The sequence below is a fragment of the Notolepis coatsorum genome (genome assembly GCF_963971535.1).
Source record: "Notolepis coatsorum genome assembly, chromosome: 1".
In the NCBI taxonomy this organism is placed as follows: domain Eukaryota; kingdom Metazoa; phylum Chordata; class Actinopteri; order Aulopiformes; family Paralepididae; genus Notolepis; species Notolepis coatsorum.
Genome location: NC_140165.1, coordinates 286,360,751 through 286,384,648, shown reverse-complemented (window position 1 = coordinate 286,384,648; position 23,898 = coordinate 286,360,751). Strand labels below are relative to the sequence as shown.

The window sequence follows — 23,898 nt, the reverse complement described above, 5'->3', positions numbered from 1 at the left end:
TGCCCCCCTAAAAAGGGTCTAGAACCACCACTGAACTATAAGTAAAGTCGACATACCTGTGTTGTGAAGCTAGGCTGCCACCTAGCAGTGAGTGCAACACTCAGAAGCGGGTGAACCGAGATACAATTACCTTATGTGCCATTAGGAAACAAATAAACAATACTTAATTCATAATGTAATAAAATAAATAATAATACACAGTGTATGGATATAAAAGACTTTAATTTCTCAACACATGAACAACAAGACAAGTTCACCTGCAACAATAATGGGAATCACTGTACATGAGGAAATTCTCTTTAATATTATTATAGCTATATTTTACATTGTACAAGTCTACTTTCATAGACTAATAAATAATGGTAGGTATTTTCCCTTTAGGGTGTTGGAAGATGCTGAGCACCTCGAGTATGAAGCACCATTATGCAGAGGAAAATGTCCAGCCGTTGAAGAGTGTGGCGAGTCTCTAACTCCTTAACATGTGCAGAAACACGTCTTTTAATGTTTATACTTAAAATAGCAACGTAGAACTTGTAGTGGAATATATTATCATGTCATTATAGATCTGGGCTGTGTAATGGGAAATATTAAAGGACAAAACGATGAGCCGTTTACAAATCATTCTGAGTCATTATTAGTAATAGAAAAGTTTATTTCACCGTGGCCACAATGAAAGGACAGTTTACAGACAGATACATCATGTTCACACATAATCGTCTGGCCGTAAAATGACCAAGAGCTCTGGTCAGATGTAAATTAAATACACAGTTGTCAGACGTAACATAATACATCAGATATGATGATGAAAACAAACAAAAATTATTCCCAGTCACGGGAAGCAACAACAATCTTGCTATGGCTGGGGAGATGTTGGTATCTTGGAGTCTCTTAAAGAGACACACACATTACATAGCTGGTCAGAGTGAACCAGTCAAGCCGCCTATAATGACATGATAATATATTCCACGATAGTTGAGATATCATTTTATCATTTTACAGCTTGACTTGTTCAGTGTGACCAGCTAGTGTAATGTGTGTGTGTCTCTTTAAGAGACTCCAAGTTACCAAAGTTATCTCCCCAGCCAGCCAAAGCAAGGTTATTATTACTTCCCGTAACTGGGAACCATTTTTATTTACTTTCATCATTTACTTTCATATCTGTTCTAATGTTACGTCTTGCAAGTGTGTATAAACTATGTTCTGCCCAGACCTCCTGGTCACTTTATGGCCAGACGCTTATGTGTGAACATGATGCATCTGTCTGTAAACTGTCCTTTCATTGTGGCCACGGTGAAATAAACGTTTCTATTATTAATAATGACTCAGCATGATTTATAAAACGACTCATCGTTTTGTCCTTTTAATATTTCCCATTACAAACTCCATCCAATTGTGAGAAAGCAAGAGGTCCCCGACGTTGTTAACGGTCCCGATTCGCACCGGGTTAATAAGAATCAGTGGTACTGATGTTTTGTCAGACGCGCCATGATAACTGTAAAGCTAGAGTAAAATAAATTCTTGTCAATGGTATCTAGGTGTAAAAAACAAACAAAAACCGATTGCAATAAAATAAAACGCTAGTCCAGATTCTATGAATCTGGAGAAAGGACTGGTTTAAAAAAGGTCAAGTTTACCAGAGCATAGTGGATGTCTGAATGTGGTTGTGGGTGAATTCATTCTGAAGTCTGATGGAAATCAGGAAGAACAATCCAGCATGTAAACAAATGGTTGCCTCTCTCAAAAGAATGCTAATAAGTTAATGATGAACTTAAAAAAAAAGTCAACAACAGCACTGAACGACTACACGTCAGATCATGTGTTTGGAGACCAGAGATGTTGTTGGAAGGGTAATTGATCACACAGCTCCTGTGGTTTCAATGAAAATACCTTTGGGGGAAAAAATAAATATGAACGCTTTAACAAAGAACTTCACAAGTTCATGATTGTGTGGATAATTCATTGTGTTCCAAAATAAAATAAAAACTCCCACTTCTAAAGTCTAGGAAATTGTTCATGACTGTTTTTGGCAGCTTGTAACCCCAAAACTCCCTCTGAGAATATTTTTTTATTTTTTATTTCTTTTAAACTCTTACCAGACGCCGCAGACTTGTGCGGTTTCCTTGTTCATCCCTCATTCCTCTGAGAAAGGTATTTCAGGTCTGTGTGTGTGTACAAGTACGGAATTAATGTGCGTGAGTCTTGTTCATGAGCATCCAGGCTGGTAGAGGGGCCGGGCTACATGCAGGGTCAGTCCTTAGTGCTGGGGTTTGGTTTTGGAGAGAGAGGGGAGAGGGAGGGGGGGTGGTATATATATATATACACCACCGGCGAGATCAGGGTTTGGTGATGTGAACTTCACTCGCCCCGCTGCCATTGGTGGTCGTGGTGATGATGTACTGTGTGGTGGCCTGCTGATTGGCGGCCGGCTGCTGCTCCAGGTGCTCCGTGTGGCCCGGAGCCGTGCTCTGAGAGACAGCCACCTGCTTGGCCTCCAGCTCAGCCTGGCCTCCGTCGGAGATGACGTAGTGGGTCTGTGGAGGAGGAGAGAACCGTGACGGAGGTGTTAGGACGCATGTTTAAACAGTAGAGCTTCAGCTTTAGCCTAAGTACAAGGTGACGAGGCGTGTAGGAGAAGACATGAGTCCACAATATATGAACAATGAACATTGAGTGCCACAGAACACTGAACTATCCACACACAAGCACACATGAACACACACACGACACGCTCGCTGTGCACGCTCACACACTAGCAGCCACTTTAACACTTTAACATGAGCGAGCACACACTCATGCCGCACACACGCACACTTATGGCCAAAAGGAAAGGCTACTTTAAATTAGTATAACAACAGGAACAGTGTATTGCACTACCAAAGCTACCTAGCATGTCCTATATGCTCTGTAAATAACTATGTACAGATACCGAGATGTCACACCATGTTACCTGTTAATTGCACAATGTTTTTTTTTTATTGGATTCTATTATATGTTGTACCACTGTATTGCACATCGTTGCGGGCAAGACCACCCGCATTTCATTGTATACTTGTATGCCGTGACAATTAAAACTCTTGACTTGACTTGACTTGACTTTATATTTATATATATATTTTTTAAATATATAAACGCACGGTGGCGTAGTGGTAACACTGTCGCCTCACAGCAAGAAGGTCCAGGGTTCGATTCCCGCTTGGGGACCAGGTTTCCGCGATGCCAGGTACCCAGGTAGGTGATCTCCCGGGCCTTTCTGTGTGGAGTTTGCATGTTCTAACCCCCCCCCCCCGATAAGAGAAACCCAATGGAAAAACATGCACAACAACAGATCGCTAACGCTGTCGCGTCCGGGACGAAGACGGGCAGGAGCACTTGGATGGTCCCCGGGCGTGGTTCACGCCACAGCCCTCGTCTGCTCCCGGCTGCCCTTGGGGGGGGGAAGGACGACGGGATGGGTTAAGCGCAGAGGAGTATCGCATCGGCAATCCTAAAAAACAATGCATGCGTGTGTGTTCCGGTGTGTGTGTTAAAAAAAACAGAACCACTGTGTGTGCCACTAAAACATTGAGTGTCGTTGCATGCCGAATAAAGACCGCTGCGACAGGTCCTGCATTATTATATATATAATTATTATTTATTATTCATGTTTTTATATCCAGAGTTAATTATATTGTTTACACTGTTTCTCATTTTTATGTTCAGATCTATTTTATTGCCTATATTTATGTCTTTCTACTATTACTGTAACTGAGGGGTTACAAAACCCTGACTGTATTAAAGATTGTGATATATTAAACCACTGCTAGTTATGTACTTTAATTACTGGCCAAACAGTACATCAAATATTGATGGTGAACACTCACAAGAACACGGCATTGACACAGAAATACTATTGGAGGGTAATTTATTATTATTAGGCAACGTTAGGTTACAGAATGAGAATTAGGGTCGCGCTTGTATGGCGAAGAATATACGTAAAGTCAGTCAAGAGCATAAGTCACTAAGAATAGCAGGAATACTATGATGGGTCTAAGCTGACGCCACCTGTTGTATAGTAGCAATTATATAGGGCAACAACGGTACCAACTGGAGACAATGGGTAGAGGAATGTTCGGGTACTCCGTCTGAGTCAACGAGGAATAAAGAGGCTCCAGGTACAGGAGTCGGTGCTTGTACTCCCTTGATCCGCAGACAAAAGCAATAGTTGTAATCCAAGATGCTCGACAGCATTGACGACAGCTAGCCAGCCCCTTCCACGAGGCAGGCCCGAGTGGTAATCCTCACGAGGTTAAATCCCAAATGATAGTGGAAATCAACGGTGCTCTTCTCCGGTGGTCATGTCCCAAATCAATATAATCCAACCAGGAATGGTTCTGCAATCGCCAACGCCGATTCTCCTGTGCACTATACTTCACATTAAACTAGGTCGAACTTGACGTTACTTCACTAAACTCTGACACTTTTACTATTCTATTCGCACATGTTCTAAACGCACGGTTGCTCACTTCAATGTTACCGAACTTGTCACACTGCTGCTTTAGACGAACTGAATGAACGAAGCGACGCTGTTTACACCTGCGCCGTATTTATACTTAAGTGGCAATCTAGTACCAAACCTCAGTTCTTGTCTGGTATCACTACACTGCCTCTGGGCATGTTCTGACATGCCTGAAACTCGCCCATTGCACCTGTCTGAGTGCGAGACTGCCTGGAGCCTTCGTCAGGGGGCATTATTCATAGGGAAAGTGAATGTTACTATGATTACGCAGGCTTAAAGGGATATACCGTGTATATATAAATAATATACAAAGTATATAAAACAATAAATGCAGATTCTCAACTTTAATCTGGCCCTTCACAACAATTACCCTGCCCCATGCTGCTATGACGCCCACATTTACCCAAGGGTATCAATAAAGGAATATCTTATCCGGCACATTTTACAGCTTTCACTCACCGTCTTGACATGACCACTGTTAATTCCAGAGCCTGGTGTGCTGGTCTCCGCGATCACATACTGAGTGTGTGGGAGAGCCATCATCTGGATCTCTGACGCTGGAGGAATGACAGGTCAACAGGCAAGTCAATCGAATAGCAATAATAATATTCCCATATACACACGCTGGCTGTTAGGTAGGGATGCACCGAATGGGAAATTCTTGGCCGAAACCGATACCGAAAATAGGAAACAGTTGGCCGAAAACCGAAAGCCGAAAGGCCGAAAATGATTCATAGAATAGAATTTTTTTTTACCAATGTTGTTCAGCTACCCGATTATCGAAAAATATATGATTATGGCAAAACTTAACTTAAATAATAAATAATCACTATTATGGGTCTTTTTGTATCACAAACAGTACTGTATTTGCAAATCTGGTATGTCATAAATGTATAGATGTAGCAGTACTGTCTATCTGTATGTCATGTATGTCATATATGTCCTGATGAATTGAAAATGGGGGACCCTGATGTAAACAAGACGAAAGTCTTTCTCTGGTCTGCATCCCCTTAACAATTGTGTGTATTGAGCTGTACTGTATTGTACCCATTCTGCAATCTGTTAATAAAGTTTTCAATCAATCAATCAGAGAGAGAAAAAGAGAGAGAGAGAGAGAGGCGGACATCTGTGCTCTACTGAGCGCACCTTTCTAGTCCCCAGATGACTTTGGCACAGTAGACGCGCGACAGACAGCGTCAATGTGAGAAACACAATCCCTCCCCCTCTCGCTCTGAATAATATGCATATTAGATCACTCAGTGATTAACCGCAACGGGCATATAGTAAATAAGGATAAATTATGTTAAAGACGCATTTATTGGACTCGTTGCGCGCAGAGTTTACATAGAAACAGCGCGACTCCCGAGGAGATGCATTGCTCCCGAGTCCCAAGAGGAGGACGCAGGACTGAAGAGCTCACAGCGCGCATGTAATGAATCCGCGTTTTGATGACATCATCACAACAACACGCGTTAGGTTACAGGTTGCTTCTGTTTCGGTGAAAAAACTCTTTCGGCCGAAAGCCGAAAGGCCATTTTTGGCCATTTTCGGCCGAAAACTTTCGGTGGCCGAATTTTCGGTGCATCCCTACTGTTAGGGCTACTGTTATAGCAGAGAAATATCAGATAATATTAGTATTTTACCTGCATGTCATTATCGGCAAAAGTACCACAGATAACATTGTTCTTATTATCAGTATGAGATCGATGTGAGACAGAAATCATTTTCTCATTTGTTTGATGATAAAGCAATAAGGTTTTGGTCAAACCAAAATGACCTTTTATTCAGATATTTGCAGAGCTTTCCCAAATTATAAAATGAGGGACATTTGCAGGCAAATGTCTATTTTTCATACTATTAGCAGATGCAGTATATCGGTTATCAAAAATGTATACACTCAAAATCGTTTGAGTGCAAAGGGAACTATCTCCTGTGGGTCTAGCCCTGGAGAGAGTGTGTGGAGGGAACTATCTCCTGTGGGTCTAGCCCTGGTGAGAGCGTGTGGAGGGAACTATCTCCTGTGGGTCTAGCCCTGGAGAGAGCGTGTGGAGGGAACTATCTCCTGTGGGTCTAGCCCTGGAGAAAGCGTGTGGAGGGAACTATCTCCTGTGGGTCTAGCCCTGGAGTGTGTGTGGAGGGAACTATCTCCTGTGGGTCTAGCCCTGGAGAGAGCGTGTGGAGTGTGGAGGGAACTATCTCCTGTGGGTCTAGCCCTGGAGAGAGCGTGTGGAGGGAACTATCTCCTGTGGGTCTAGCCCTGGAGAGAGTGTGTGGAGGGAACTATCTCCTGTGGGTCTAGCCCTGGAGAGAGTGTGTGGAGGGAACTATCTCCTGTGGGTCTAGCCCTGGAGAGAGTGTGTGGGGGGAACTATCTCCTGTGGGTCTAGCCCTGGAGAGAGCGTGTAGAGTGTGGAGGGAACTATCTCCTGTGGGTCTAGCCCTGGAGAGAGCGTGTGGAGGGAACTATCTCCTGTGGGTCTAGCCCTGGAGTGTGTGTGGAGGGAACTATCTCCTGTGGGTCTAGCCCTGGAGAGAGCGTGTGGAGGGAACTATCTCCTGTGGGTCTAGCCCTGGAGTGTGTGTGGAGGGAACTATCTCCTGTGGGTCTAGCCCTGGAGAGAGCGTGTGGAGTGTGGAGGGAACTATCTCCTGTGGGTCTAGCCCTGGAGAGAGCGTGTGGAGGGAACTATCTCCTGTGGGTCTAGCCCTGGAGAGAGTGTGTGGAGGGAACTATCTCCTGTGGGTCTAGCCCTGGAGAGAGTGTGTGGAGGGAACTATCTCCTGTGGGTCTAGCCCTGGAGAGAGCGTGTGGAGGGAACTATCTCCTGTGGGTCTAGCCCTGGAGAAAGCGTGTGGAGGGAACTATCTCCTGTGGGTCTAGCCCTGGAGAGAGCGTGTGGAGGGAACCATCTTCTGTGGGTCTAGCCCTGGAGAGAGCGTGTGGAGGGAACTCACGGTAGCCTCGGTAGTTCCAGTTGCCAGGGATGTAGGCGTGCTGCACAGTGCCCTGCTGGGGGGTGGAGGGCGTCTGAAGGGTGTGGCTCTGAGCCAGTGTCACTGGGGTCAGCTGGGTGGGGCTAAGCTCCTGGGCCTGCTGGGAGGAGGGGCTTAGAGGCTGGCCAGTGACCTTAAGAGAGAAGAGTTGATAGACGATGTTCAACAAGTATGCACATACATTCCTGGGATTCCTTGGAAATCATCATCAACTTGCAGGGAAAAAAAGCATGCTGCTTAAAAGGACCAATCCAAGTATAAACTAATGGGTAACCCCACCACCAATTCTTATATTGTGTATATTCTAATTTACATTAACACTTTCAGTGTCCACGACGTGATATGATGTTTTATCAGCCCAATGCCTGAATGCCCACGACGACAATTATCGTTTTATTTTTTTATTAGCGATCTGAATTCATATTTCATCAACGAGTCTCCCGTTGGTACACCAGCCCCCATCAGCAGCTCAGAATGGAAAAAAGCGCCCCCTATCGTCTATCCCTGAGTAACTGCACGTCAGTCGCTTAGACTGACCTGGGAACAGTGATATGTAGAGGCGGGGCCAGCTGGCTCCCTGAGCTGGCAAGCCGTCTGATGAACATGGAAGTGATCGCGGGACGGGAATCAGCCTGGAATATATATTCACAGTAGCCAATCGATAGTAGACAGTAGTGATCGATTTTTGGAATGGCGATCAGGAATTGGAATGATCTTTTTGGAGAACATCTGATCTGAGGTAAGGAATCTATTTTACCAGTCTTGGGATAATCAGAGTTGTATTCGCTGAGATCTCAGCGTTTGCCCTATGTGTGTGTGTGTGTGTGCGCGATCGCTTTGAGGAAATCAGAGAATCAATTTTCAGCTTGCGGCCCCAGCGTGCATACGTACACATATACTATCGATAATCTAGCGTTTATTTGAAAACGATTCATAAATAGGCCGAAAAATTACAACGTTTTTGTGTATTCTAGAATATTCCAGTAAACGTCTTTTATCATGGAACATTTATATTTTCCTTGAAAACGAGGGCTTTTCAAAATGCTATAAAACTAAAATGAACCGATAAAAAAACAATCCGCTTCGACAATGTTGACTGGAAAACGAGTCATTGATAAGCGACGGGCAGATTAGACACATAGCCATAATTTAAAACATATATTAGGCGTTATTAACGCTAACATTGAAGTGGATGGTGGGCATTCAACCGGTAAATCAAGATTAAGCTTGGGCTCTGAAAGTGTTAAGAAAGTTGTAAAAAGCTCATTTGCAAATCAAGCTTTTTCAAGAATCTATGTGAATGCACCACCTGCACATATGTATATGGTAAAAAATAAACCCTAATTGTGGCTTTAAGTGTGTACACTAGATAGTACCTGGTTAGGGACCTGCCCAGAGCCTGTAGAATCAGTGACCTGGATGTGCTGCACCTGGATGGACTGGCTGTAGCCATGGGGGTCATGCAGCTGACTCACATCCACCGTAGGGTGCTGGGAATGTGGGGAGGCCTGTCGACCAGAGAGAGAGAGAAAGGGAGACCCAGACACAAAAATAGAGAGACAGAGAGAGAAACAGACAGAGAGAGAGAAACACAGACACAGAGAGAGAGAGCCACAGACACAGAGAGAGAGACCCAGACAGAGGAGAGATAGAGAAAGAGAGACCCAGACAGAGGGGGGGGGGGGAGAGAGAGAGAGAGAGAGAGAGAGAGAGAGAGAGAGACAGACACAGACAGAGAGTTTACACACAGTATTTTACATACCGGTAATCCTATCCTTGATATAAGCCCAACATGGGTTTCTACCTCACCTGCACACACACATACAGTATATATATATATATATATTGTTTCCTTTACATAATTTTTACTGCTACTCTGGGTTTTACTTGTAATAATAAAATAAAAATAAATAATAAAAATAAATAATAAACTACAACAGTATCTGCTAATAGCCGCTCTGCTAATAGCCGCTCTCCATCTTCACAGCTAACACCCCGGAGGAGGGTTCTTACCGGGGCCACCTGGACCACCTGGAGCTGAATGTGTTGAGGCTGATTCAGGCCGCCCCCGGCCTGGGAGACAGGGATGTACTGGATCCTCTGGTAGTCCCCCTGGGCTGTACGGTAGTCTGTGGTCAGCGTCTGAGAGAGCTCCGTCATGGCCTGGGTCAACAGGTCTGTGGTCTACAAGGAGAGAGATAATAGAATGAGGAACGTCTGTGTTTTCATCCAGGGAAAACATTTGCTCATACTCTCGCAGTATTATTGTGTGTGATATGAAGTTTCTTGGCAAATCATGGAAATGTTTCAAACGTTTAAAAAGGGGAATTTCACCCGTTTTAATCATTCACAAGTTATTCCTAAAAGAGATAGTGAATATTTGTAACCATGTGCCACTGTCTCCTGAAGCTCTAGATATCACAGAGAGACCCCTTGAGTGATGTCAGCTGGATGCGAGATCTGCAGCTGCTCTGTAGACGGGGGCTCTGACTCAGAGGAGTTCTCGCCCAAATGAGGGTCATATTTCAGTATCGATAACGGGTCTGAACCAGAACCAGAGCTCACGCAAACATTTATGGCCTCATAGAGTCATTGCCTATGCACACTGAGCAGCCCCAAATCTGACATCCAAGTGACATCGCACATTTAAGGGCGCGTTCACACCTACCCTGTTTGGTCCACTTTAAGTGGACCATGGTCCCTTTAGATCAATAGTCCGTTTGGTTTGTACAGGTCTGAACGCAAACCGAACTATAATGAGGACCAAACAACCGAACCATGGTCCTCTTGAAAAGTTGGGACTCGGTTCGTTTCAAAGTGGACCATGGTTCGTTTGCTGTTGGTGTGAACGCAAAACGAACTTTATATAGTATCTAATCTAGAGCAAATGAGTGACAGGTGCCTAGTGGCGGCGGTCGCGCGACCCAACTTGACAGCGCCAAGTGACAGCTTGCGCGCGACCCAACTCAAATGAATGACAGGCGCGCGGACAGTCTCTCTCTTCCTCTCTCTGTCTCTCTAGACTGGCGTCTCTCTCTCTCTCTCTATATCTCTACTCAACTTGCGCCACGCTCGTAATGACAGTATCTCTCTGCTTTATCACAAGAGACGCTGTTGGCAACTGTTTACGTTTGTGAGTGCTAGTCCAATAGATGAACGACTTGGCGACAGCATGTCCTTTGTTTACTAATTAGATCCGCACCAAACAGGGTAGTGTGAACGTAGACCAAAATCAAACAATGTATCATTTTCACATTTGGTCCACTATCCCCGGACTTTCAGGTGTGAACACACCCTAAGGGTCCTCTATTTGATTTCATGCTTAAAAAGGAACACGCCAACATTATGGGAAATGTGCTTACCGTCTTCTCCAGAGTCAGACAAGAAGACAGACGGATAGCTTAGCACAAATGAACGGACCACTAGCCTAGCTTAAAACACCAGGAGAGGTGTTTTTTGGCCAACAGCTAGGCTAGCTGGTCTGTATCCATTTACATTTAGTCATTTAGCTGACGCTTTTATCCAAAGCGACTTACAAGTTCTGTACGACAAGTCAGCAGGAAGGGCACAACTCTATCAGCTGAGTAACAATGTTCATCAAACAGTGTTGAAACTTGGGCGCTGCAGTATCTGCTTCCATTCAATTGTGCTAAGCTAGGCTAGCTTGCGGCAGGATAGCTTTCTACTGAATGAACAGAAAGGAAATCGGTATACATCTTCTTGTCTGACTCCAGAGAAGATGGTAAGCATATTTCCCATAATATTGTTCCTTTAAAAAAAGGAGAGAATGACGCATGTCCACAAATATTAACTCTGTCCTAGGGCACAGGACTAACCGATGTGAACTCTTCAGTCCCTTTTAAGATGAAACGTGGACAAATGATTTGTTTGTGTACAACAAGAGTGTATTCTTACCACCACAGTGTCGCCGGACGTCCCGTCAGCGCTGATGACAGCAGGAACGCTGCTGATAACAGCGGTGGTCAGAGGGGCGTGGATGACGTTGGCCAGCTGGGCATACTCTGGGTGCTTCTTCCTAATGTGCTGCACCATCTTGGTCTAAGGAGACACACGGCACACAAAACAGTTTGAATGATTCATTATGTTCACAAGTTGCAAAAAGGTTCAGGGACATGAACACAGTGACTGGATTCAGAGCTGCAGGGGCCCCTTAACCACATAACCTTCACCGGGACGTATATGTGCTCACGAGCACTTGCGCGCAAGTCACGGCACTTTGCGAGCGTCTAGCCGCGGCTCGGGGCTGCATTTCTTTAATCAAATTTGGACCTGTACTACATAAGACTTCAGGCTATGGAACCACAGTGTTTTCCAGCTCATACCTCTATGCTGGAATATGGAATATTGCAACCACTAAAGAAAATTGTGAGTACACAAGTTGTGTTCAACTCAAGTTCAGACCTCTGGTACTCTATTTCATTAGCACTAAGTGATTTTCCTTTTTTGCATTAGTAACTTCAGAATGTTATCTTTCAAAAGAGACAAGGCTCATGCATGTGCTATAAGTATAAAGTACTATAAAACTAAGCTTTGCAAAAAAAAAGTATGCAGTCCTCAAGTTCAAGTAAAGAAAATTGCCACTTTTCTGGGTGCCTGTTAACACATTGGGCGCCGGGGGTTGTGCCCATCATTGTACCCAGTCTGCCACCGTTGAAAGCCTATGGAGATGTTTACCTTCTTTGCAGGGCTATAACTTTTTAAATTGTATTGCTATATTGACATTACTATGGCCCATTCAACATCGATTATCTATCGTTCAGGATGTGGGAACGTTATATTTTTTCATTCATACTACCGTCTGAATATAAGTATGTATTTTTTTGTGATACATTTTTTTTTAAACATGAAACAACACAGTTCACAACATAACAATAACACAATACATACAATAATAATACATAAAAAGACACCAAAAACATCGACTCAGCACTACAATGAGTGACTAGACAATAAATAAAACAGATTGTACGATTAACACCCTAAGCCCCCTCCCTCACCACCCATCACAGCCACGATCCCCAACCCTCGAGAGCCCCAAGTCCAGTACCCCGGCGAGCAAGAGCATCATGCCTCTTTAACACCCCGACCCGCCGAGGGCCCGAACCAAGGGCCTCCCCCCACCCCTTGCCTGTGACACTCCGACACAATCAAAAGGGGCCCAGAACACAAACATAATGGGTTTCCTGAACCCCCTCCATCTACAGGCCCGGCAGCCGCGAACCCCGACCCCGGGGGATCCGCAGGCCGGTGCCCCCACGAGCCAAAGCATCACGCCTCTTTAATGCCTCGACCCGCAGAGACCCCGAACCACAGCCCCCCCCAGTCCGAGCCCACAACCACCAGACCCACATCTAAAGGGGGCCCAGAACATATACATAATTAAAAATACAATAGAAAAGAAAAAGAAAAAACAAGTGGACAATGGTCTTCGCTCGCTCTTCACCCCCCCCCCACACTCACCCCAGGACCTCAACGTGAGTTAAATACATAATATATGGTAGATTGTCTAGCAATTGATCGCTATATGCGCTCTTTAAGTTTTGCAACCGCTGCCAACCAGATAGCAATATTTGCTTCGTTAACCCCTAAAACTCGTGCAGTGGATATCTCCAGATATATCACATCGAGGTAGGTAAGAATTCATACCTTTGGGCATAACTTATCTGGTTGTATCCAGCGTGAAGCAATCAACTTTTTGGCAGCCGTAAGGCCGGCCAAAATGAGTCTCTTTACATGTACAGAGGTCGGCAATTGAGAAACATCATTTAACAATAATACAGAAGGCAAGGTCGGTATGGTCAAAGAGAAAACCTCTGATAGCTGAGAGGTAACATTTTCCCAGAAGATCTCAACAGGAGGGCACTCCCAGTACATATGCATATATGTTCCAATGGCACCGTTTGGACACAAGGTACATCGAGAGTCAGGTCTGAGACCCATTAGGTTCAATCGCCTGGGGGTCAAATAAGTCCTGTGAACAAAATGTAGATGAATCTGTTGGTGATCTGGGTTGCGTGATGATAGCCTAATATTTTCCCAGACTGCATCCCAATCAAAATCTATATCCAACTCAGGGATATCCTTTCTCCAAATCGTATCTAGGGGTAGGTCCTTATATGAGGACATAAGTAAGTGCCGATAAAAGTCAGAGACGAAGCCTCACGATGTCTCCCTGTCATAAAATAATTTGTGAAACCGGTGTCGCTCTAGTGGAACGTCCCATGGAACACCATGAGCCTTCAGAGCTGCTCTCATTTGTAAATAAAAGAAAAAGGAGTTTCCGGGGAGATCATATCCGTTGGATAGATCCTGGAAAGATCGGAGACCAGAGTCATCGAAGATATCCCCCAATGTATGGATGCCTTTCCCTTCCCATCTAGGGTATCTAATGGGTTGTTGTCCAATAAGGAGTAAATTGTTATTGAATAGGGGGGAATGCGTGTGCCATTTATGGCGGTTAGTGCACGCTTTCTGGGTGTCATGCCGAATCTAGATCACATGTGTGATAAGAGGGCCAAATCGCAATTTGCATTGCTTAATTTAAATGTTGGTATACACAATATCTTGAAGTCTATGTGGGACACCATCTTCTCCTCCAATGGTCGCCAGGACACAGCTGCTTGAGCGTCAAACCAAGTGATGAGGTCTCAAAGAGTAAGCTTGAAAATAATATTTGAAGTCTGGAAATGCTAAACCCCGTCGAGTTTACTCCTCTGTGCAGTGGATCTCTTTAAGCGTGGGCGTTTGTTGTTCCAGACGAATTTATATGTAGCAGAGTGCAGTTTTTGCCAGTAACCAACAGGAGGAGATAACGGTAGCATGGAGCTGATAAAGTTAATTCTGGGTAAAACATTCATCTTAATTATTGAGGCACAGGCCTGTAATGAGTTTTTTTTATTTGGACCACCTGTTAAAATCATTCGTAATCCTGTCACCCAAGCTGGAGTAGTTATACTTTACTGTCTGGTTAATAGTGGGGAATATTTCAATCCCAAGACACTTAAAGTGCTCTACCATGAGTATGTTTGCTGGGAGGATGGTTGCCTTCGCAGTCTCATTGCGTGGAAGGAAGGCTGATTTTGGCCAGTTGATCTTAAAGCCAGATAGACTGCCAAAATCATCTATTACTTGGAGAAGATGAGGTAGAGAGACGGCAGGGTTCTGCATAAATAGGAGTACATCATCTGCGTATAAACTGATATGGTGATGTGTGCCCTTAATTGAAACAGGGGATATAATCTGGGATTGTCTTATGTACTGAGCTAGAGGTTCGAGGGACAAAGCAAAGAGTCCGGGACTAAGAGGACAACCCTGTCTAGAAGAGCGCGAGACAGAAGAGTGGCGAGCAGAGTTTCCCTGTTAAGATCATGGCCGAGGGCCCTGTGTAGAGAACTTTGATCATGTGAATGAACCCCTCACCTAACCCCATCCTTCTAAGAACTGCCCACAAATAAGACCACTCCAATCTGTCAAAGGCCTGCATCGCGTCTAAGGACATGACAGCCGTAGGGGTTGCGACATCCTTGCTGGCATCAATCACGTGTAGTAACCGTCTGATATTATCCGTGACCAGTCGGCCTCTTATAAAGCCAGTCTGATCAGGGTTAACCAGAGATGTCGTATGCTTTTGAAGTCGGATGGCTAGCACCTTAGCATATAGCTTGAGATCGGCTCCGAGGAGACTTAAGGGTCTATAACTGCCACATTCGGTGGGGCCCTCATTTATCAATGTTGCGTACGCACAGATATGTGCGTAACCCGTGCGTACCATCATTTCTAAGCAAAGTGTGGGACTTATCAATTTTAACTAGGGGTGCACGATATTGATTTTTTGACCCCGATAACTTTCTGCTCCTCAAGGCCGATACCGATACCAATAACCGATATTTATTGTATTATAATAATTTCTTTTAGATGTATATTCCTGTAGTTTTGACCTAACCAGATTTATCATGACATGAGCGTTACTACTATGAACAAAACAAAGCCAAGACAACAGTTGACTGATAAAGTGACCATATTTATTTTTCCAAATAAATATAATTTGAACAGAAAATTCACAATCCGTCAATAACTTATAATACATCCAACCTAACAAGTCACCTGCAACATCACCACCGCTACGATGGTGTGTTAAAAGCCTACGACGACGCGCGAGTAGCTAAAGCTGCTGTGAATCCAAAGCCAGCTACAAAGGAACCCGCAGCGCTTGTACCTATTGACGAGGCGTTTGCTAAATTAAAGAAGTTTGACAGAAATGACCCAAGGGCTCAAGCCGCTAGCTTTTAAGCAGTGCTTGGTGGTGCAAATTAACCTGGCTACTACGGAGCAATAAGTGACTGCGTATTCAACCGAGGGTTGCATCACAGTCATGAAAGGGGGCTAGATTTGCAGCAGCTTTAGCTGCTCGCGCGTCGTCGTAGGCTTTTAACACACCATCGTAGCGGTGGTGACTTGTTAGGTTGGATGTATTATAAGTCGTTATTGTTGTCATAATTGCTGATATCGGCCCGATAATCATTGTGCATCCCTAATTTGAACGTGTGCTTGACTGTGTGCGTATATCTACGCTCAGCTCAGACCATGTGTACCTGGCGCACGGCGGTAGAATATGGAGACTGCAGACGGACGGCATCATGCTTTCATCAGTTTCATGCATTAGTTTCAACGTGGAAATAAGCTTCCGTGCATTAGTTTCAACACTGGCGTGTGTTCTGTATGAACCGTAATTCATTATAGTTCATTGTAAAATAGCGACAGTACAAGAGGTTGGCCTGCTTGTTTGGCACGGGGGGGCAGACGCAGAACACCCACCTCCAAACGTGATTAAATATTTTTCAAATAAAAAGCGAAATACTATTATTTTGTGTCATGTTTCCAAATAAGATTGGTCACAACGAAATGCTTTCTACTTCAATTTGTTGGTTAGAATAGATGACCTCCGTTGAAACTTCACTGAGACTAAGACAGTCTATTTGTGAGCTCCCCGCACAGATGTGATAATAATAATAATAGCTTCATTTTATATAGCGCCTTTCAAGAGACCCAAGGTCGCTTTACATAGATAGGGGGGGGAAATAACAAAGTAACAAACATAGTGGACAGACGCAACATAAATATGATGATGGAATTCAAGTTCGCGTTTTTATTGATCACATAGGCATGCTATACATATAGGCTACATGGCAGTGAGATTCATTGTTCTTGTACTCTCGTATTATTGTTATAGTATATGCTATTGTCAAGAAGGAAGTAGATTATTTTCAATCGTGGCTTTCCTTTAATTCGTATAGCCGAGAAGCAGTCTCCTATCAGCTTCATTAATCCCGACCCATCTCAACCACAGCATAACTGAGACCGGCTATGGAAACAAATCATAAATAGACTACTGTAAATAAAATAGCATAACATTATAAAGGATAGGCTATAGCAGGGATTCCCTTTCTTCCCCGAGCCCCACGATTCCCTGGAAACATATAGGAATATGATATGATATATAGGTTATACATGGGTCCGTCAGCGAGGAGATTTAGCCATTTGAGAATAGGCTATTATGGCCAAACGAGGGCCTATAGCCTATAAATATTATTACATGTTTTCATAAGCGTAAAGATACAAGGACAACAGTTATATTAACGATCAAGTTAGTTTACTGTATGCAGGCTTCGCGGGGCTCCGTGTGACATGTCTGTGCCATGCTGCGTTATGTGCAAATTACTGTTGCATAATGTAGGCTATGCATATATAATTTATATAGGCTATACCTAATACCGACAACAAAATAGATTGTATGCCTCTACAAATCATATTATAACCGGTAGCCAATCGAACGAAACGAATAAAGGCATTCATATTCCAGCATGGTTATAATGACATTGCCAGTTTGACACCAACGCCAAACAGTGGTTAACGGTCTTTATTAGTATTTCGAGCTGTCCAGGCAGAATTGCAGCAATGGTCTTAGGGAGCCATTTATATCTGACATCACCGTGTACAAGTCCGACAGCCTGTCGCGTATTTCTCCCATAACACGCGTTGTGTCTTCTTGGTTCGACAGCGCGTTAAATTATTTCCCCCTTCACACTTACACTGGATGAGGGATGTCATGTCTCTTATACATAGAGAAAATCAGATTTACTACACAAGGCCACACAGATATCTTCCACAAAACATGGCAGCCCTTCCTATCTCATTTCAAAACCCATATGACTCCATCCAAACTTGGGACCCCATGACCCCCCTCCTCCCCCTATCTACCTTCACGACACTGCTAGTTTCAAGTTTCAAGTTTCTTTAATAGTTGTCATACAGAAGTACAGAATACTTTTATACAAAATGCTTCTTACTGTTTCGCTCCAGAGACTGTGTTAGACAAGATAGTATGAAATAAAATAGTATAGCATGGCTGGGGAGATGGCATTGTGGTGGTCTGCTAAGGGTGTTAAATTACTTTACATTTTATTTTGTTTTACCATCTGGAAATCACGCTACTAAAATCACTTATATTTTCTTTTAATTTTACTTTATTCTTTTTGCGTAGCTTTGTCTGCCACATCTGTACTTTTGTTTAATTATTTAAATTTCTTAAATTCTTTATTTTTATTTTATTTCTTATTTTTACATGTATGTTTGTCGTCGCCCTCACTGGGTGGGATGGGTGGGATTAGGGGATAGGAATGGGGAAGGAAATGGAAGTTGTATAATTTGGATAACTGAAATGTATAAATATGTACTAATTCTTCCAATAAAAAAAAGATAAACCTAAAAATTATTTGCTTAGACCTCCGTGAACAATCTCCCTCTCAGTGAAGTTTCTCAGAGTTCGCTCGGGTTAGACCATTATTTCACATCCCATGGGGGTGTTTCATGACCATATATGGATAATCATGCACGAGCATTGACTGTAAGAACAAATGGTATTTATCAACACGGAGGAGCGTAGGACCCGTGTACGCACGGTTGATAAATCCCGATTTTTCTGTGCGTACACATATAAAATCATTGAGAGTAATAAGGGATCGAGTACATCCCAGAACGCAATATAGAGTTCCGGTGGAATGCCGTCCCAACCAGGAGCCTTGCCCCGCTGCATGTCAGCAATCGCCTCCCTGAGCTCATCTAGTGTGTCAAGTCAAGTCAAGAGTTTTATTTGTCACGGCATACAAGTATACAATGAAATGCGGGTGGTCTTGCCCGCAACGATGTGCAATACAGTGGTACAACATGTAATAGAATCCAATAAAAAACAACATTGTGCAATAAACAGGTAACAGGTAACAGGTAACGGGTAGCATGGTGGGACATCTCGGTATCTGTACATAGTTATTTACAGGGCATATAGGGCATGCTAGGTAGCTTAGGTAGTGCAATACACTGTTACTGTTATTATACTAATTTAAAGTGACCTTTCCTTTTTGGCCATAAGTGTGGGCGTGTGCGGCATGAGTGTGTGTCTGCTCATGTTAAAGTGTTAAAGTGGCTGCTAGTGTGTGAGCGTGCACAGCGTGCGTGTCGTGTGTGTGCTCATGTGTGGATAGATCAGTGTTCTGTGGCACTCAGTGTTCATTGTTCAAGGCTCTGATGGCCTGGGGGAAGAAGCTGAGCCTAAGCCTCTCTGTCCTAGTAGCTGGGGTTCGCAGGCATCTGCCTGACCTCAGCAGCTGGAACAGGCTGTTATTGGGGTGATGGGGGTCTTTCATTATTCTGCAGGCTCTGGATTTGCACCTCTTGTTGTATAGAACCTGCAGGGGAGGTAGTGCAATACCTGTGGTACGCTCGGCTGAGCGCACCACTCTCTGTAGGGCCTTCTTGTCCTGTGCCGTGCTGTTTCCATACCAGGCAGTGATGTTTCCAGTCAAGATGCTCTCTACAGCTCCGGAGTAGAAGGACTGGAGTATCTTCCCCGATACTCTGAACTTCCTTAACTGTCTCAGGTGGTAGAGGCGCTGCTTCGCCTTTTTTTGCTAACCGTTTAGCGGCATCCTCTGAGATTTGTGGTAAGTTAATTTGACTAAGATAGTCCTCCAGCTTGGTATGATCATAGACCACTTCTGACTCGTACAGGTTGGAATAAAACGAGCGAAATGTATCGTTAATTTTGTTGGGGTTGGTGGTTATCTCCCCCTGTTGGTTCTTAATGGCAGGGATATCCGCAAATTGTTCACTGGCCCGTATCTTCATAGCTAGTAGGTGACTAGGTCTAGAGCCATGAAAGTAGTAGTGTTGTCTTGTTCTGTGCATTTGAAATTCAGACTGTTGTCTTAAAATGGAGTTAATCTCCTTTTTCACCACCTTAATTTGGAGCTCCAGTCGGCTAGAGTAGCTGTGCTGCATAGAAGACATCATTGTTTTATGAAGCTCTTCCAATTCTACCAACTTGGAGAGACGACCCTTGCAGAGATTGGAAGCAAATAGAATGGTGTTACTTCTAATAAACCCCTTAACCGAATTCCATAAAATTCTGGGGTCCTGTACCGATCCAGCATTAAACTGCAAGAATTCAATGAGCTTCTCCTTAAATTGTAGGTTGAATTCATCGTTCTTCAGCAGCGTTGAGTTAAAGCGCCATCTAGGGGCACGGGACGTAATTTTACTGAGTGAACCCTTAAGGAGGATGTATTTGTGGTCTGACAGTGCAATGGGCCTCAAGTCAACGTCAAAGCTATCGAATAGCCTAGAGAAAGAAAAAACATAATCAATTCTGGAAAAAGTTTTATGTCTCGCGGAGAAAAATGAGTAGTCTCGGGCGGTTGGGTTGAGTAACCGCCACATATCAATAACCCCTGTGTCCCTAGACCAGGCGCGTAGGGCCGCGGTCGCTTGCATCTGATCGTGGGTTTCAGCATTACTGGACTTATCAATCAATGGATCCCAAATGGCATTGAAATCAGCACCCACTATAAATGAGTACTCAACATCTCTGTAGGGAGTACAGTATAAAAGTTAGCGTCATACACATTAGGGGCATAGGCGGCTATGGCGGCTATAAGAGCAATTTTCCTGTTAAGAGTACAAAACAGAGCCGGCCAACCCCCCTTAAGTCAGACGCCGAGAGAAATTTAAATAAAGCATCCTGGCGACACCTAACATCACACAGTCAACCATACTTACAAAAACTGAGAAATAGAGAATAATACGACGCTCGGCGCGTTAGTCATAGCGAAGTGCTAACGGCTCACAATCAGGACACTACCCCGTTTGGTACTGATGAGGCCGGTGTCGAGGCCTCTCTATGCCGGGTCCTCAAGAAGTCCACGGCGTCCTCAGGCGATGAAAGAGGTTTTCTCGCGCCGTCTTCGGTCGTGATGAAAAGTCTCGCAGGGAACTGAAAAGACGGCTCGAGTCCTTGCTTGTAGAGGGGGCCCATGACGTCTTTGTAGTGGGAACGCTGCTCCACGACTTCTGGACAGTAGTCTTCAAAGATTAGGACTGGTTTCCCTCTGTATTTCAGCGTTCCCCTCCTCTTCCGTGCCTCCCGGATAATCCTCTCTTTTAGTCGATAATGATGTAGGCAGGGACCGAAACTAAAGCCTGCCGCCCGCCAGGGGCGCTCAGTTTTTACCTTTGGTGCTTGACACTTAGAGGGCTGCCCGCCGTGTGGCGTGTAGACGTGTAGTTCATAACGATACTCTTATTTTGATTGTGCGAGTACAGATTATAGCCTCTCTCGTCTTTTTTTTCTCCACCGCGAGATCGTTAAAAAACTACAAGTCCCACATTGCACTCAAGTCAACGGTCCAATCACAGTAGAGTGACGTGACTGGTTTCATGAGAAAGAAAGCAAATGACCAATCGGAAGCTCTCATTTGGCTTGTTTACTTCCTGAAACGCCACCATTGCGATATGCGGGCAGTCTGCTCTAGTCTATATCGGACCTCCATGAGCTACCGTTACTGTTTAAACAATGACCCAGTCAACTATTCACTTTTAGTTTAATACATGACGAGGCATTGTCTAACGGTATCTAGCTGGCTAGCTACTGATAGCTGCTGATATCAACAAATGCTCCAGCAATAGTCGACTCAAGTGCATAATACCTCCGTTCCCTCGTTAGCTAGCTCACGTTAGCTAGCTCACATTAGATCTATCTGTCCCAGTAAACTAAATTGTCTTAACGTTATCTACCGGGCTAGCAGTAGCTACAGATAGCTCCTGATATCAATGTCTTATAACATTGATTGAATGCGTATTCTAGCTGAGGGCATGTTGAATGTGATTTGACAAAAGAACCGTAACGTTAATGTTACGTTATACCAATAGGGTCCAGCTGCATCGCCGGAGAATCCTTGCATGCTGAATGTAGGGTCTAGCTGAATATAGGGTCTAGCTGCAGGGCCGGAGAATCCTTGCTGGAGCTGGAGGCTACTCAAGTATACACACAGACAGTGGAGCTGTTTGCAGATAGCGAGCATTTTGACTTATTGCGTGGTGGCGATGTCTCGCAGATAATACAACTACAAGTATGATTATATAATATATATTTTATTTTAAAAAAAATTTATATAAAATATATATATATATATATTTTTTTTTAATCAAAAAAAATTTGGCAGGTAAGAAATATGCTTGGCGGGTAGATTCTTCCCATCTACCCGCCACTGGCCGGTGAGTCAAAAAGTTAATTTCACTCCCTGGATGTAGGCGAGCAATAACCGCTCTAGGCCTGGAACCGGGTGCTGGTTTGGCAGTAAGGGCCCTGTGACACCGGTCCAATTCGGGTGGCGTAGGGAGGACCTCCTTCCCCAGAATTTCAACCAGTACCTCTGCAAAAAAGTCACTGGGCCGGTCGCTATGAACAGACTCATCCAGTCCTAATATGCAAATATTAGACCGGCGGCTGTGGGACTCGACGTTGGTTAGCTTAGACTTTAGCTTATCATTGCTTTCTTCTAGCGCCGTACACCTAGCCTCTAGCTCGTCCACCCTGCCAGTCCAAGTATTCAAGCCGTCTTCCACAGAGGTCAGACGCTCGGCATGGTCATTAACCGACGTCCAGAGGCTGTCGAGTTTGGTTTCGAGCGAGGCAGCGGACACGCTGATTTCATTGGTTAAGGATTGCCTGAGCTCTTCAATTAGCCCAGCAATGGCGGTTATATCAGCGGGAGCGTCGTCCTTCTTGGATTCATTTCTCAGTTGTCTCGTCGCCATTATGGTTCTTGCAGCCAAAATAAATAGGTAGAAACATAAAGGGGGTATATACAAAAAGGTTTAACCAAGTTGAAAATATAAAAAGAGGCTTTTAGGACAAAATATTAAAATACGGGAGTCCCATGTGGCAATGAGCGACTACTCCATCCTCGACCTGGAACCGGAACCATATAAGTATGTTTTTAAGGTTTTCTGCTGTAATTCCAAAAACGAGAGTTATAGGCCCCGACGCATATGATAGATTATCGATTGGCGTTTCTTTCCTATACACGCTATATTAAAAAATTCAAATGTATATGATCGGTATACATTATGCTTCATCATGCGTGAAGGAAAGGGGGGGGGGGGGGTCGTTTATAATTCCTTGATAGTCAGTAACGGCTTTATTTACTATGGGTTGATACATTGATCAGATGGTTTGCAGTGAAATGAATAAACAATCAGGCTGAAAATAACGTTAAGTGTCCTCTTACCGTTCGCCGATGAGACTGGAGGAAAAATATCCCAATTATTTGACGCCGATCTCCTAGATCCATTTCCGGTTTGTATAGTGCAATAAACGCCGAAATCATATCGATTATTGAGTTTAGAAAGCGATCCAAATGCACTATAGTATTTGTCTGGATCCACGTAACAAGATATTACTGCCGGAGGGATTTCCTTGATGCACCAGCGCCACTTCCAGTTTTGGCGAGAGTGTAACTCGCCCGACCATCCACCAGGCGGCGGTATTGAGGCGTTGCAATCTCATACAGGGTGCCGCTGCAGTCCTGAGGGAGACTGGATGAATTATCAATGCCATGGCGAAAAAAAGAAATATTGATCCCAAAAACGATTTACACCGTGGGCAAAAACGGCGTAAGTCGTTCTTGGCGACCAATGTGTTAAGAGGTTAAGCTGCATTCACCCGTGTCGAGAAACAACGATTTTTACATTTACATTTAGTTATTTAGCTGATGCTTTTATCCAAAGCGACTTACAAGTTCTGGGACAGATCAGCAGGAAGGGTACAACTCCGACAGCTAAGTAACATTGTTCGTCAATTAGTGTTGAACTTGGGTGCTACAGTCTTGAGTGCATAGTAGTATAGACAGATTAGCATAGTAGGTAGTAATATAGGAAAGGAAGATTACTTAGTAGCAAAGTATATGATAGTAAAAGATAGTACAAAGGTTAGTATATTGTGGCAGACCAGCTGGTGTGGTAATAGAGGGCCGCTATGTATCGGCCAAGGTACTGGG

At 44.1% G+C, this 23,898-nt stretch overlaps 1 protein-coding gene across 2 annotated transcripts in view; it reads right to left on the bottom strand.

Annotated features, from left to right (window-relative positions):
- Nucleotides 1-1,328: 1,328 nt before the first annotated feature.
- The window catches only part of prdm10 (PR domain containing 10), a 58,579-nt gene continuing 36,009 nt past the window's right edge, over nucleotides 1,329-23,898 (bottom strand). For both annotated transcript variants that reach the window (XM_084324489.1, XM_084324490.1), the window contains exons 17-22: nucleotides 11,405-11,548; nucleotides 9,503-9,673; nucleotides 8,866-8,997; nucleotides 7,451-7,622; nucleotides 4,955-5,052; nucleotides 1,329-2,531 (exon numbers count right to left, since the gene is read on the bottom strand). In XM_084324489.1, coding sequence (XP_084180615.1) covers nucleotides 2,334-2,531; nucleotides 4,955-5,052; nucleotides 7,451-7,622; nucleotides 8,866-8,997; nucleotides 9,503-9,673; nucleotides 11,405-11,548 — 915 coding nt within the window. In that variant the 3' untranslated portion in view covers nucleotides 1,329-2,333. The remainder of the gene's footprint in view (nucleotides 2,532-4,954; nucleotides 5,053-7,450; nucleotides 7,623-8,865; nucleotides 8,998-9,502; nucleotides 9,674-11,404; nucleotides 11,549-23,898) is intronic.